The sequence below is a fragment of the Ostrea edulis genome, chromosome 9 (assembly GCF_947568905.1).
Source record: "Ostrea edulis chromosome 9, xbOstEdul1.1, whole genome shotgun sequence".
Taxonomy (NCBI): Eukaryota; Metazoa; Mollusca; class Bivalvia; order Ostreida; family Ostreidae; genus Ostrea; species Ostrea edulis.
Window position 1 is genome coordinate 59,946,059 of NC_079172.1, and position 17,273 is coordinate 59,963,331.

The window sequence follows — 17,273 nt, forward strand, 5'->3', positions numbered from 1 at the left end:
TTTGACATTGGTACATAGTTTCATAGAGAGAGGGGGAGGGGGGCCTGGCCCTGTCACCTGTTTCAGCCCGATATTGCAACTACATGTAGAAATTCAACACATTTCAATAATTGACGGTCTGTCATGTTTTAATGATTTTATTGTTCAACTCACTATCCAATTCAACCAATAAATAGAGCCACACAACCCATGCCATGCTCGAAATGTAAACATGTTGCAGTCAAAAAGAAATCCTAATATCTCAACGGCAGAAATAGAAAATTTAACTGAGGAGGTAGAAAAAAGAAAAGAAGTGTTATTTCCAAACAGAACTCCAGCGTTACAAATTCAGCTAAAAAAAAATACAACGGGAAGAAATTACAGCAAAGGTAAACGCAGAAAAGGACAGTTGATGAGCTAAAAAAGAAATAGAGCTGCTTAACGAGCGATACGAAAAGGAAGATAGCGTGAAATAGACGAGAACAGCGAAAAACTGGTGGTGGCCCCCTGCCCAGAGAAGTAGAAATCACTCCAATAGAAGACAAAATCCAAGCTATAATTGGAAACACGTGTGTTTCTGGGATTTCGGGTGGGGTTGATACTCTCGATAAGGAACCTTCAAGTTCCACTAAGCCCTCTACATCTCCTTCAAGTATCTTGATGTAGTTAGGGCTCATGTTTGAAAGTAAAGAAGAAACGTCTCTAATTATTCTGGAAACGTTGGACTTACTGATGCCGTGGAGATCAGCAGTCACCAATTGGAAATTCCCCGTGACATAAAACCTGAGGGCAGCCAGGACTTGTAACGATGTTGGCAATGATTGGGACCTGCGAGTGGGTCTTTTCAAATCGTTTTCCATCATTTCGCATAAGTCGATGATCAAATGAAGTGGTAGTTTAAATTTTGAAACAATCTCCATGTCGTTCATATAATCTAAAGGATTGTTTCCATCTCTGACAGTGGCGGATTTAAGGGGGACGCAGCAGCCCCCCCCCCTAAAATTTTCAAACTTAACGTAAATCGTGGTATCTTGTTTAGAAAAATGTACAAAACAATGTAAGAAGCAATAATTTCTTCCACTCCCGGAGAAATGAATGACAAAATCTATTGATTTCTCGTATTACTTTATTGGGAGAACTTTAATTTTTTCCAAAAACACTTAAAATTTGCGTCATTTTATTAATTTCACCTCATGAAAAATTAATACAAAATAGTACAAAAGACTAAATAGGAGATATATTTCAAGCCCTATAAAATCTGTAAAACCGAGGAGCTTTCGGGGGCTTCGCTCACTGGGCCCAAACCAGGGCTTCGCCCCCAGACCCCCTGCCTCATAAAGTGGCGCCCCCGTAACCGTAATTCCTGGATCCGTCCCTGTCTGAACTGCCTTTCTCGTCAACCTGACGACGACACAGCAAAATAAAGGCCGCCGCCATATTTAGTTTGAACTTAAGACACTTACTTACCTGTCGTAAAGTTACGAAAGAACTTATGAAAATCCTAAGATACGACACTTTTTGTGAAACGGATAAGGAATGAACTTAGGAAAAATTTATGTCTTAAGTTAGATCTTAGTCGTAAGTTAGTTTTGTGAAACTGGCCCCTGGTGTTTAGAAAATATTTTCATAGTATATGTCATTGATGTGCGAAACACTGGTAAGTATCAGATCTACTAAATATAATATTTTCGTTAAAAAATTCATGTATCTCCTTAAAGCGAGAAAAGACCTCCAAACATGTAAAAAAAAAAAAAAAAAAAAAAAAAAAAAAAAAAAATCGAGATATTTCTAGATATACACGTACTCGCAATTTTGAAATTACGAGAAAAGATTTCAAAATTAGAAGGGAACAATCACAAATTTGTTATTATCAATTATCGATTTTATTGTATTAGTAAAACACGAAGTGTAAAAATAGAAGTTAGGATCGCAGAAAAGCTATAAAAATAGAAGTTAGGATCGCAGAAAAGCTATAAAAATAGAAGTTAGGATCGCAGAAAAGCTATAAAAATAGGTCTACATTTAACATATGTTTTAAAGCAATACACAAAGTTTAATCAGGTAAAATATATGAAACAGATACAGTCTCAATAACTACATGTACTTGCATTACATTTTTAACCCCTGTGTGAAAGTTCTATATATTGGAGAATAATGGACGCGGCATTTCTTTGATCTCTGCATTAACCGTGGTAGAATTGCCTATCTTTCGCGTGTACATGTATTACGCCTGACTTTCCGGGGATAGGAAATCATCCCGTAATGTTACACGAGTTGTTTTCCTTTATACTGGGTGATAAGGTTACTAGATCTAATGATTTTCACGATTTTACATTAAAACAAGAATAGGTAGGTCAACTAAAACGGTCTACAGTCCTCCAGAGAGGTGCCTAGTTCAAAACATCAGGCTATTGTCTATTTCATTAACTTTTATCGATGAAGACTGATTCGTTTTCTTGCTGTGATTTTGATCTAGAGATTAATTTAAGTTAATTATTACTTATTACTACTTTTGATTGTTTTCGAAATAAAGAAATGAATTGATGTTTTATCACGCCACTAATTCCACCATCCCCACCCCCACCCCCAACACACACACACACAAGTTCGGTTTATTCTCTCAGACCACTTTATGGTACATGAGGTTCTATATACAATATATACAAATAAAGACAATATATAAGGTACACGTGAAAAGAGCAGAGGAAGTGTAGGTGAATGAAATGAATTATGGAGGACAGACAAGGTCATATATTTTAGATAGGAAATTACACTATTTGATAAATACATTGGAGTCAACGGTTGACACACCCACAATTCCTGTGTAGTCATTTTCAATATTTTCTATCATTTTGAATAAGGTGAAATTAATAAAATGACGCCAATTTTAAGGGGTTTTGGAAAAAATATAAGTTCTCCCAATAAAATTAATTCAACAAAAAAAATTTTTGTCATTTATATCTCCGAGAGTGGAAGAAATTAGTGCTTCTTCTATCATTTACATTTTTCTAAACAAGAGACCACGATTTACCTTAAATTGAAAATTTTAGGGCGCGCCGGCTGCCCCCCCCCCCCCCTTTAAATCAGCCACTGATATACATGTAAGACCTACAAGTCGTCCGTGCATATACGGAAAAGGGACAGATTAAAGAGAAGAGTGTACAGCAGCAAAGGTCCAAATTATATTTGGCATATTGATGGAAATGACAAGTTGAAACCATTTGGTATAGCAATTCATGAGTGTATTGACGGTTTTTCGCGCCACGTCATATGGCTGGAAGCTGGAAAATCAAACAAGAGCCAGAGGGTAATTGTTAATTGCTTGCAAGATACTATGAAGTTAATGAAAATCTTTGAAACTGATCTGAGCTAAACACAGATGGAAGAGGATAGATGAGTTGGACGTGTTATACAATATCACATTCTCCCTTACTTTGTTCGTCCGAATATAAATTAATTAAATGCTGATTACCAGGAAATAAAAAATAAGACACTCATCTGGTATCAGTAGGATAGCGGCTCGCTAGAACTTCATTATTCTTTACAAACGTAAACATATCATACTTTTTCAATAAGAATGATGATTATCAAAAATAAAACAAAAGGTACATAGGTCTCATTAATTACTTAAGACAGAGATTCTAGTATATCATAACTCATATGTACATATTCACATATATAAACAAGTCTAAATCAACATTATGCCTCTTCTTTAATTCTCACTAAAAATCTGAGAATAGATTATAAATCAATCAAGACAAGCAATGCTAGAAAAACATCTAAACACACCACCACCCCCGCCCCTAACATTTTCTTGACTTTTAGCAGTTTGACCTCGAACGTTGACCCATAAAAGGTCATTTTTTCAAAAGGGGGTATAAATATTTATAACATTGGTATTAAGATAGGGATTCTCTACCCTGGAAGAGAACTCTTATTAAGAATAGAGTTATACTGTAACATTATCTAAAGTAAAGCAAGTTAATTAAGTGCTCTTTAAAAAGTCGTTAATTTGTACTAGTTTTAAAACCGTTGGTGCGATTTTTTAGAATCGTTTGTACGATTTACTAAATTGTTCAAACGACTTTCTAAATCGTACAAACGACTTTCTAAATCGTATAAACGACTTTTTAAATCGTACAAACGGTTTCCTAAATCTTACAAACGACTTTTTAGTTTTAATAAATCGTACAAACGATTTATTTTAATTTTTCTGCTGGTTTAATTGGCATGAACACGCCGTCGTAACCTCTACCACGAATAACTGTATTTCCGAAAATATGATTGCAAACAATGAAAGCTAGATTGTTAATGTAAAACATGAACTGTCAAGCATTAGTTTAGAATATTTATTTTGATACATGTAAACGGAATAAACCCAGGCGCATTCAAAGCGAGATTACACAATGACCTATTTTCTTCCGGGATAGCTAGATTATCAGGAAATAGTGTGGAAACTTGCAGTCACCGTCGTTAGGATTGATTTTAAATAAATATGATCTCCTGGGCCCTCCTCGTGGCTTTTCTACCCCTGGTAATGACCCTCTCACCAGCGGGAAAAGAGTTTGTGGGAAAATGCTTGTACTACCAAACAACCATCAACCCTGAACCATTTAAAAACAGGTATGTTTTCTCACTACTTCTGACGCCAGGCATAATTGATTTAACTTCATTCTGACCCATACGATATGATAAACCTTTCTCGATGAAAAAGTAGAATGCCAGTTTACGCTATTGCCATGCACTATATGGCGTCACAAGTAGGCTGGCTTTGTATGGAAAGTTATCCGAAGCGTGAAATCTTTATTTTCTACAGAATAGAAAAATAGAAGAAGAAAAATGTCGCGGCTGTTATATTATGGGAATTAATGTATAAACAATGGAAATACCTATCTTGCTTCCATTATCTACCCACACATAACGACCTAGTAATTTATTCCTCAAGTGAAATACATAAGGCTAATATTCAAACTTCCACTTATAGTAAACTTGTGCAATAAATCATACGAAAGTCTCACGGTGTTATTCGTACCCTTTGATCATAATAACTGAATATCTCCAGGATATGACACATTTCTGCAGTGTCACATGTTCCTTAATCCTGGTTTGAAGAACTTGTCTATCACATAAAGATGTCTGGTGGCGGATCCAGCGCTGAACAAGCGTGGTAAATACACAATATTCAAAACGCGAGCCAGTAAAACCTAAAACATGACATAAGAATAAGATGTGACAGTACTGTGCAGATGGACGGGGTGGTCTAGCGACCGTTAGGCGGGTAAATGTGCTTGTTACTGAGAGGGTGGCCAGACCCATCAGCGGTCGTTTCTCCCAGCTTTAAAGATTTCTTTACAGAATGAAGAACTGCTCTGAACTATGGGAAAGTTTCCGAGAGGCCATTGCTTTCCAGTCTCTTTGTCACGTGGACAGACAAAGGTTCGTTCAGTTCATTAACGACAGTCAACATGACGTACCCCAAAGCAAGGTAAGTACATGGATAAAAATAACTGTTTCTGCAATACCAATTCCGCTCCATACGTACAATATGATGAAAATAGCACTCTATACAATATGATGAAAATAGCACTCTATATAATATGATGAAATAGCACTCTATACAATATGATGAAAATAACACTCTGTACAATATGATGAAAGTAGCACTCTATACAATATGATGAAAATAGCACTAAATTCAATATGATGAAAATAACACTCTATACAATATGATGAAAGTAGCACTCTATACAATATGATGAAAATAACATTCTACAATATGATGAAATTAGCACTCTATACAATATGATGAAAATAGCACTCTACAATATGATGAAAGTAGCACTCTATACAATATGATGAAAGTAGCACTCTATACAATATGATGAAAGTAGCACTCTATACAATATGATGAAAGTAGCACTCTATACAATATAATGAAAGTAGCACTCTATACAATATGAAGAAATTATCACTCTATACAATATGATGAAAATAGCACTCTATACAATATGATGAAAATAACACTCTATACAATATGATAAAATGCAAAATGGCCCCTCCATACAGTATGATAAATGACCGTTTCTTACAATATGATACGAATGCCGCTCCATACAATATGATAAAAATGCTACCCCATCCCATATGAAACGCCACTCTCTACAATGTGTGAAATATCGCTCCGTACAATATCAAAAGTCCAATCCATATAATATGATAAAATGTTATTTCATGAAATACGATGCTTCATACAAAATTATAAAACTGCTCCATACAACATGAAAAAATGCTCCTCCATACAATATAAAAACTCAAAATTTATTGATTGTACAGTATATTGTTTAACGTCCCACTTGAGATATACACGTCACCTGCTGGCTGCAAAATCAGCGCTTACGGCCTTTGAGCAGGGAGGGGTCTTTATCGTGCCACACCTGTTGTGACACGGGGCCTCGGTTTTCTGCGGTCTCTTCCGAAGGACGCGCCATTTACAGTAGTCGCCTTATCATCTGCAACAGATGAATAGCATGACGTCTGCTACCCAAACTTACATACAAGGACCTTCAACTACGGGTATATATTAAACCAAAATCAACTAGCATTTCTTCAACTGATGAGTTGAATGGAGAAAATCTTGATAATGGATTGTTTTTTGCAGATGAAATATAGAAAATAGATTTTTGTAGTTTTTAGCTCACATGAGCAGAAGGCTCCAGTGAACTTTTCTGATCACATTTTGTCCGTCGTCTGTCCGTAAACTTTTCACCTTTGCATCTTTTTCTGCGTAACCGCTGGATTATTTTCAATCAAAACATCTTTGGGTGAAGGGGATTCAAGTATGTTCAAATAAAGGGCCTTGTCCCCTTCAAGGGGGAGATTGTTACGAAAATGAAAAATAGGGTGGGGTCATTTAAAGATCTTATCAAGAACCACTGAGCCAGAAAAGTTTATATTTACACGAAAGCTTCCTGGCATAGTGCAGATTAAGGTTTGTTAAAATCATAGCCCCCAGAGATAAGTGGAAACCACAATGGGGGATCAAAGATTTTCATGCGAATATATAGCGAAAATCTTTACAAATCTTCTCAAAAACCAATGGGCCAGAAAAGTTTAAATTGACATGGTAGATTGTTGGCAAGTTTGTTAAAATCTTGGATCCCGGGGGTAGGGTGGGGCCACAATAGGGGATCAAAATTTACTAAGCCAGAAGAGAGTTGGGAATTTACACCTTTCTGACATAGAGTAGATCCAAGTTTATGCAATTTATGCTCCCCGGGGGTAGGATAGGGCCACAATACGGGATCAAAGTCTTACATATGCATATATATGGGAAAAATCTTTAAAAATATATATTGAACTATTTAAGCTAGGGCATTCATATTTTGTATATTTATTTAAACAATGTTCTATTCACTAATAAGTGAATGGAATTGGACAGCAGGCATAGCCTATTTCAGCAATCTCCCTAGGCCTACATCAACGTCACAATGAATCAAACACTTGAACATTTGTAAATATAATATGTGAATAAGATGAAATGTATAGATTGATTGTATGATTGAATATTGTTTAACGTCCCTCTTGAGAATATATTTCACTCATATGGATACGTCACCACTGCCGGTGAAGGGTTGCAAAATTTAGGCCTATGCTCGGCGCTTATGTCCATTGAGCAGGGAGGGATCTTTGTCGTGCCAAACCTGCTGTGACACGGGACTTTGGTTTTTGCGGTCTTATTCGAAGGACCGCCCCATTTAGTCGCCTCTTACGACAAGCAAGGGATACTGAGGACATATTCTAACCCGGATCCCCACGGATTAAAAACAATGTATAGAAAAGAGATACAAAGATATATATACTAATGGAAAAACCATGAAACAAGAGAGAGAAAAGAAAATTATTTTGTAAGTAAATTCTTTACGGTAAGACCTTTCATGTGATGCAATCTTTTGACTTTGACCTGGAAGTCTGACCTACTTTTAATAAAAATCTGAGAAAGTTTCCCAGTTTACTTTCGGAAGGTCGGTGGTCTCTTCCCAGGTACATTGTATCTGGGTTCTATCTTCCACCAATAAGAACTGGGCGCCACCAGATAACAGAAACATCGTTGAGTGTGGCGGAAAACATCAAGCAATCAATCATATCATGTTCTTTGACCTTGAACTTTGAGTTTGACCTACTTTTAAGAGATTATAACATATTTAACGTAGGATATTCAGATCTTGCATATAGGTTCTTTATGACAAGACCTTGTGACACAGTAGTGTTTGATCTTTGACCTCGGAGTTTTATTTACATTTAAGAAACCCTGACCTATTCAATATTTCCTGAACTATTTGAGGTAGGGCTTTGACTGCAATTGATTAATTGTATATTGGTTAACGTCCCTCTCGAGAATCTTTCATTCATATGGAGACGTCACCATTGTAGGCAACGGAAGGGCCTAGGTGATTAAGATGAGCGATGTGGCCCACGTCTTGATAACGAACACAGCTGTCTGTATCTTTATAGATCTTTTTATACTGAACACACTTCTCAGAATTGTGGATTTTTTAATACTCCCGTCTTTTGAAGGACCGTATTAGATATAGGTTTTCCCGTTCGTCTGTCCGTCTGTTAGCTTTTTTGTGTCCGGGTCGTATCACAGTGTAAGACCTAGGGCCATCAAACTTCGTCTGTTGATGCATCTAGGGGGAAAAGTGTGTTGTGAACCAAATTAGGTCACTGCGGCCTGATTTTGGAATTTTATCGTTGTACATATATAAATTGTGTCCGAAACATATCTTTCATATTGTAAGACCTTGACCTATCAAACCTGGTCATCTGAATCGTATCTCTCACCTATAATGTCTAACTCCATCTAACTTGGTTTCAGGTTATGCATCGGGGGGGAGGGGGGTGCGAACCAAAAATGAATCACAGTGGTTACGGTTATGCATTCTCTAATTGTCCGGCTCATTTTTCACACTGAGACGTAAAGCCGTCAAACTTAGTCACTTAATGCATCTTGGAGGGGATGTGTGTGAACAAACGGAAGTCACCGTGGCCTCTTTCTGGAACTTTAGGACCATCAAACTTGGTCACTTAATGCATCTTAGGGGGAAGGTGTGTCGCAATCCAAAAGTAATTCACTGTGGCCTCATTTTAAAATTACAATGGACTTCAAGCATGCAAACATCGATATGCATCATGCACACGTAGTTGAAGACGTGCTCATTATGTACCCAAGTCACTTTGTTATAGTTGGCTTGATATCTAATACACCTGTCTGATATCTAATACACCTGTCTGATATCTAATACACCTGTCTGATATCTAATACACCTGTTTCTGTCTGAATTATTTTGTAGTTTATCTTTTGGGAACACGTGTACGATACAGTGATGAAGTACAGCTACAGAGGAAAACGCACATTCTCCATTGCCGACACACTCACAGGTGATCATTGCCGACACACTCACAGGTAACACGTGATCATTGCCGACACACTCACAGGTAACACGTGATCATTGCCGACACACTCACGGGTAACATGTGATCATTGCTTACACCCTCACAGGTAACACGTGATCATTGCTGACACCCTTCTAGGTAACACGTGATCAAAGATGATGCCAGTGTAAGATACATCAAATGTTGATCACATGGGTAATAATAGATATCACACGGGTAATAATAGATATCACACGGGTAATAATAGATACCACACGGGTAATAATAGATATCACACAGGTAATAATAGATACTACACGGGTAATAATAGATATCACACGGGTAATAATAGATATCACACAGGTAATAATAGATAATACACGGGTAATAATAGATACTACACGGGTAATAATAGATAATACACGGGTAATAATAGATACCACACGGGTGATAATAGATATCACATGGGTAATAATAGATATCACACGGGTAATAATAGATATCACACGGGTAATAATAGATACTACACGGGTAATAATAGATATCACATGGGTAATAATAGATATCACACGGGTAATAATAGATAATACACGGGTAATAATAGATAATACACGGGTAATAATAGATACCACACGGGTAATAATAGATATCACACGGATAATAGATACTACACGGGTAATAATAGATATCACACGGGTAATAATAGATATCACACGGGTAATAATATATATCACACGGGTAATAATAGATATCACACGGGTAATAATAGATACTACACGGGTAATAATAGATAATACACGGGTAATAATAGATAATACACGGGTAATAATAGATACCACACGGGTAATAATAGATATCACATGGGTAATAATAGATATCACATGTATAATAATAGATATCACACGGGTAATAATAGTTATCACACGGGTAATATTAGATATCACACGGATAATAGATACTACACGGGTAATAATAGATATCACACGGGTAATAATAGATAACACTTCCTATTCAAAATATTAATATTAACACGTTATTTTCTTCAAATTTTTGTCAAAATCATTCATTATTGTATTCAAATCGTATATATTGTCATATCGTTTTCTTCCTTAGGTTTCCTTGGTGACACAAAGTTTTGTGGTAGTAACAGCTCTGCTGATGGCGTAGAGCAGGACCGCAGTAAATGTCCAGGATATGATCAGACTCCCAGCTGTCCTTCGTCCGCCGAGGCTGCTTTCTGGTCCACCTCCTCTGAATATGTATAAAATATACTATAAATATTTACCACTCTCTCATATCCTTTCTCTTCAAATTCAAAAGTGGAAATAATACATACAGTTTTCGGATGACAATAATTGTATCCCAAATAATTATACAACGAAAATTTTAAAAGTTTTCGCAAAATAAATCAATGTATTTATATTATAAATAAAACAATTTACCTGTGCATACGTACATGTTTTATAGCATTTTCCCTACAATGCATATTAAACCACATTTTAATTGCTGTGATAAAATTTAGAAATTCATTTCAAAATTAAGGATTATCTCCCTCATGCATAGCTCTTATCCTTAAACGAATTTGACTACACTTTTTGGCACTCTGTTTTTCCCTAAAATAGCTCTTACAAGTTTATTGTTTTTTCGGATTTCATGCATTTCGGTTGAACATCACTGAAGAGACATTATTTGTCGAAATGCGCATCTGGTGCATCAAAATTGGTACCGTACAAATTTTGCATTATATCAGTACTAAAAGAAGACAATTTTGAGAAAGGATAGGATAAATATACAGCTAAAATGAATAAATTTACTATGCACCTCTTCAACAATTGTTCACATAGTCGTAAATCACGGGCATGTGCACTCCTCCCGGAAGTGGTAGTGGGTTCAAATACCGTGGCATGAGACTATGTCCTTTTATGTGGATGTTGATGTTCAGGTTTCTCTTTCCAGTTCTCCAGGTCAGCGCATGGTGAGGTAGAACTCATGTTGAATGCCTCTTCACCCGCCCCTATAACCAACGAATCGTAAGTTTCATCTTCCCTATCGTAAAATATTGTTCTTGTTATTCTTTAAAATGTTTTGTTTTATATGAGTTTTTGTTGTAGGTACTTCAGTCGATGGGAGCTGCCCAACCTGAGAGCCCCCCGAGTGACCGGTGTCCGGGTTCTCTTTGCCCACAACACTGCCTTACCTCCAAGGTATATAAAATAGCGCCCCCTGGGTAGGTTCAGCTAGAGGTTCCGGGATTTGTAGTATAAAACGTATTGTTAAAATTAACGCGGTTAGTTTTATTTTGTGTGTTTAATCTTCAAATCAGTATCATTTAAAACTTTATACTATGTGACCACGTCTTGGTCCCTAATGTCACGTGTAGTGTTCTGTACGTCTGTAGTTACATCAGACAGTCTTTGTATTATTTTGTAGAGATCTGTAGTTACATCAGACAGTCTTGTGTTGTTTTGTAGAGATCTGTAGTTACATTAGACAGTCCTTGTATTCTTTTGTAGAGATCTGTAGTTACATCAGACAGTCTTGTGTTGTTTTGTAGAGATCTGTAGTTACATCAGACAGTCTTGTGTTGTTTTGTAGAGATCTGTAGTTACATCAGACAGTCTTGTGTTGTTTTGTAGAGATCTGTAGTTACATCAGATAGTCCTTGTATTGTTTTGTAGAGATCTGTAGTTACATCAGACAGTCTTGTGTTGTTTTGTAGAGATCTGTAGTTACATCAGACAATCCTTGTGTTATTTTGTAGAGATCTTTAGTTACATTAGACAGTCCTTGTGTTGTTTTGTAGAGATCTGTAGTTACATCAGACAGTCTTGTGTTGTTTTGTAGAGATCTGTAGTTACATCAGACAGTCTTGTGTTATTTTGTAGAGATCTGTAGTTACATCAGAGAGTCCTTGTGTTGTTTTGTAGAGATCTGTAGTTACATCAGACAGTCCTTGTGTTATTTTGTAGAGATCTGTAGTTACATCAGACAGTCTTGTGTTATTTTGTAGAGATCTGTAGTTACATCAGACAGTCTTGTGTTATTTTGTAGAGATCTATAGTTACATCAGACAGTCATGTGTTGTTTTGTAGAGATCTGTAGTTACATCAGACAGTCCTTGTGTTGTTTTGTAGAGATCTGTAGTTACATCAGACAGTCCTTGTGTTGTTTTTAGAGATCTGTAGTTACATCAGACAGTCCTTGTGTTGTTTTGTAGAGGTCTGTAGTTACATCAGACAGTCCTTGTGTTGTTTTGTAGAGGTCTGTAGTTACATCAGACAGTCCTTGTGTTGTTTTTAGAGATCTGTGGTTATATCAGACATTTCATGTGTTATTTTGTAGAGATCTGTAATTACATCAGACAGTCCTTGTGTTATTTTGTAGAGATCTGTAGTTACATCAGATAATCTTGTGTTGTTTTGTAGAGATCTGTAGTTACATCAGATAATCTTGTGTTGTTTTGTAGAGATCTGTAGTTATATCAGACATTTCATGTGTTATTTTGTAGAGATCTGTAGTTACATCAGACAATCTTGTGTTATTTTGTAGAGATCTGTAGTTATATCAGACATTTCATGTGTTATTTTGTAGAGATCTGTAGTTACATCAGACAATCTTGTGTTATTTTGTAGAGATCTGTAGTTACATCAGACAGTCTTGTGTTGTTTTGTAGAGATCTATAGTTACATCAGACAGTCTTGTGTTATTTTGTAGAGATCTGTAGTTACATCAGACAGTCTTGTGTTATTTTGTAGAGATCTGTAGTTACATCAGACAGTCTTGTGTTGTTTTGTAGAGATCTGTAGTTACATCAGACAGTCTTGTGTTATTTTGTAGAGATCTGTAGTTACATCAGACAGTCCTTGTGTTGTTTTGTAGAGATCTGTAGTTACATCAGACAGTCTTGTGTTATTTTGTAGAGATCTGTAGCTACATCAGACAGTCCTTGTGTTGTTTTGTAGAGATCTGTAGTTACATCAGACAGTATTGTGTTGTTTTGTAGAGATCTGTAGTTACATCAGATAATCTTGTGTTATTTTGTAGAGATCTGTAGTTATATCAGACAGTCCTTGTGTTGTTTTGTAGAGATCTGTAGTTATATCAGACAGTCCTTGTGTTGTTTTGTAGAGATCTGTAGTTACATCAGACAATTCTTGTGTTATTTTGTAGAGATCTGTAGTTACATCAGACAGTCTTGTGTTGTTTTGTAGAGATCTATAGTTACATCAGACAGTCTTGTGTTATTTTGTAGAGATCTGTAGTTACATCAGACAGTCTTGTGTTATTTTGTAGAGATCTGTAGTTACATCAGACAGTCCTGTGTTGTTTTGTAGAGATCTGTAGTTACATCAGACAGTCTTGTGTTATTTTGTAGAGATCTGTAGTTACATCAGACAGTCCTTGTGTTGTTTTGTAGAGATCTGTAGTTACATCAGACAGTCTTGTGTTATTTTGTAGAGATCTGTAGCTACATCAGACAGTCCTTGTGTTGTTTTGTAGAGATCTGTAGTTACATCAGACAGTATTGTGTTGTTTTGTAGAGATCTGTAGTTACATCAGACAGTCTTGTGTTGTTTTGTAGAGATCTGTAGTTACATCAGACAGTCTTGTGTTATTTTGTAGAGATCTGTAGTTACATCAGACAGTCCTTGTGTTATTTTGTAGAGATCTGTAGTTACATCAGACAGTCCTTGTGTTATTTTGTAGAGGTCTGTAGTTACATCAGATAATCTTGTGTTGTTTTGTAGAGATCTGTAGTTACATCAGCTTTGTGTTATTTTATAGAGAGACGTGTAGTGGTCCTTCTGTACAGCTGGTCAAAAACGTACTGAACACAAACGGTGTCACAAAAGTTACATGTGAAGTTAATCCAAGGTTAGTACATGTATAAAAGAATGTGTTGCTAGTGATAAACAAAACATTGTAATAAACATTTTATAGAGTATCATACCTAGATCACTATTATCAATATACTATAACAATTTCACGTCAGTACTTTGTTCCTTACACTGTAAATGTTTTTATGTTACAGTTCTCTAAGGTTTCAGCTGTGTTCAGAATCCCCGGGGCTGCCTATCTGTAATACCTGCGACACTAACGGAACTTCAACGCTGTACAGACAGCAAATATCATTTATATTAATTGCTTTTTTCATATATATGTTTTAATATCTCTTAAAGTTTTATAAATCTAAATGGTGATTTTGAGTTTTCAAATATGATGGAGATTGATCACTGTTCGTTATCTTCGCCTTTCATGGAGAATAGCTTCATAGTTATAAATATATAGTGCAAAGTTTTGCTGTAGTTTCATATTTTGATTCTGTATTGTCAATCCAGGATTTCAAACTCACGAAAACGGGCTATTTTTGTATTCATATTCTATGGTAGAGACTGTGAAATCGTGCTAATCATCGAATTGCTTTCATTTCTGTGCATTGAGACTATAACTCTACATCTCTTTATGACAAATGGATGACATCAGCTTCTCTATCGTCAACTTCCCATAATTATATAGCATAGCAATACTCCATTACCCCCTGCATATGGTGTTTCTGTCTCGCAATTGATTCGATACGCGAGATCATGTTCTGCGTATGATCAATATTAGAATTAAGGCAAGCTACTGACAAATAAGTTGATGTTACATGGCTTTCAACAGTCATGTTTGAATTCAGCGTACAACTTGTCGTTAGGTTCAATGCTGTATGACGTGTTTATATCAATCGTTAAGCCGTTCTTTAAATATCGATTTTGTGGATTTTATAAAGTAAGTTCAATACATTAGAAGAATCTGAAATATTCATATTGTAAAAGTATTATATATGTTTGAAAATAGCTTATATTATTTCCATAGTAAAAGCAACATGGGGGCTACAGTTTTACCCTCTAGTTGTCCGTTATGTGCCCAACAAGTTGATAAACTCCCCATAAGAGATTTTCTGGAAATACTGGACCAACCACATAATGATACTATTTTTTTCATTTCACTACAAAAATGTTATATCGTGAAGTATGCCATATAGATATTTGACGAAAAGCATACCATGTTTTCATCCAATTGATAAAATACACATTACACATGTATATTGTCTTATTTTTTATACATAAATAGTAGCTTCTTCCTATTTACTAACATTTCACTTTTTGGTTTTTGATGTTCCTTTAAACAGAATGTTCATATCGAGGGGATCCGAGTTAGTACCCCTCGCTTGTCGTAAGAGCCGACTAAATGGAGTGGTCCTTTGGATGAGACCGCAAAAAAACGAGGCCCGTGTCACAGCAGGTGTGTCTATAAAGATCTCTCCCTGCTCAAAGGTTGTAAGCGCCAAGCATGGGCCTAATTTTTGCAGTCTTTCATCAGTAATGGTGATGTCTCCATATGAGTGAAAAATCTCGAGAGGAATGTTAAACCATATAAAATCAATCAATAAACAATTTTCTGAATGGTATTGTGTGACAATATTGAGGAAAAACGAAGCAGCATTTTTCTTACATTTTATGTAATAAAAAGGTGTATTTTTCACATATCAAAAGAAGTTTATAATTTATTCCAACAAATTGTTTTAATAACTGCAAAATGTGGTCATTTTATTAAGTTAACAATCTTATTATGAGTCATTCTTACAATAAAGGATAAAACTAGATCAAACAACATAAATTGTTTACTTACAAAACATAAAATCTTTTCATTCTTCCATTTTATAAACAAAAAATCATTTAATTTTACATGTTACAAGCTTTTTCATTGGTTGAAAATTATTGGAATATTGTATCCAACGCAAAAAAAATTACTACTTTCTATTGGAATTTTGGTGATTCCCCTGGATGCTTTGTATTTATATATAGATAAAAGAATCCTGGGGGGAAAACTTAACAATTCCATCGATCTACATAAATTTATTAAACAATAACAAATATCAAAGATAAATAATGATTAATTTGCAAAATGAAATAAATATGGCTATTTGAGGACAACCACCAAAATATAACAACACACGTCTGCTTCTGCCACAGGGGGTATATATATATCACTCTGATCAATCATATAACGGCTTATTGATAGAAATTCAGAGGCTTGTGGCTTCTGTAATTCCGGGCTGAGAATTAAATGTATTCAACCGATTCATGTCACGAAACCCAAATACCAGATACACTGCACATTGTCTCAGAGATACTGCAATATCGTAGCCCTTTAAAACGACTATGGTTTCGAACTCCAGCATAATATGTTCTTCCATAACCCTGCCAGGCAAGGTGAATATCAAAATCATAAAAAAAGCCAGGAAAACGTAAGATATTTCGGACTAAATATGTTTACGAGTGGGCACCGAAACGAGACTTCCGTACGACGTTACAACAGCTGTCACAGCTTTTGCATCATGCGCTACGCGCATTGATGCAGTTTTCCGTCTTTTTTCCCGTGGAATTCCTCCATCCAACGAAAAAATAATAAATTCATTCCTTAAATCCATAAGGAAATTCTTGCACTGTATATTCTAGTATAGTATGCATTCATAATTGCTTAGAGAAGTATTCCAATATTTCATTCTTTAAACAATATGATAATTGCAGCAAATTATTGAAAATTTTGTTTTGATATTTTAGGAGTACTATAACATGCTTACCCATACAAACCAAGCCTACCACTTCTCAGTACTTTCAGTACTTTGATTCATTGTAGTATTGAATCGTAGTAGAAATGTAAGCTTGAACCGATGAAATGAACCATTGCTCTGATATACACTTTTCCCCCCACCTCTTCCGACAATTTATGGATTTTAGAATCAGACAGAACTACCCCAATGAGCTTTGTCGCTTGTCGTGAATTTTCAGACAATTGTGAAATCAACTTCTCTACCC

General features: G+C 35.8%; 1 protein-coding gene across 1 annotated transcript; it reads left to right on the forward strand.

The window, feature by feature from the left end:
* Positions 1 to 4,364: 4,364 nt before the first annotated feature.
* On the forward strand, positions 4,365 to 15,497 carry LOC125659704 (ADP-ribosyl cyclase/cyclic ADP-ribose hydrolase-like). Its single transcript, XM_048891458.2, has 8 exons — positions 4,365 to 4,602; positions 5,335 to 5,464; positions 9,330 to 9,417; positions 10,525 to 10,670; positions 11,368 to 11,441; positions 11,523 to 11,615; positions 14,197 to 14,286; positions 14,444 to 15,497. The coding sequence occupies exons 1-8, from the start codon at positions 4,475 to 4,477 to the stop codon at positions 14,577 to 14,579; spliced, it is 885 nt and encodes a 294-aa protein (XP_048747415.2). The 5' UTR covers positions 4,365 to 4,474; the 3' UTR covers positions 14,580 to 15,497.
* The last annotated feature ends 1,776 nt before the right edge of the window (positions 15,498 to 17,273 follow it).

Excerpts from the sequence above, each read along its gene's own strand:
- LOC125659704 (XM_048891458.2), top strand. The coding sequence starts at position 4,475 with ATGATCTCCTGGGCCCTCCTCGTGGCTTTTCTACCCCTGGTAATGACC. Across the intron at positions 4,603-5,334 it reads CCTGAACCATTTAAAAACAG|AATGAAGAACTGCTCTGAAC; the intron begins GTATGTTTTCTC and ends ATTTCTTTACAG. Across the intron at positions 5,465-9,329 it reads ATGACGTACCCCAAAGCAAG|TTTATCTTTTGGGAACACGT; the intron begins GTAAGTACATGG and ends ATTATTTTGTAG.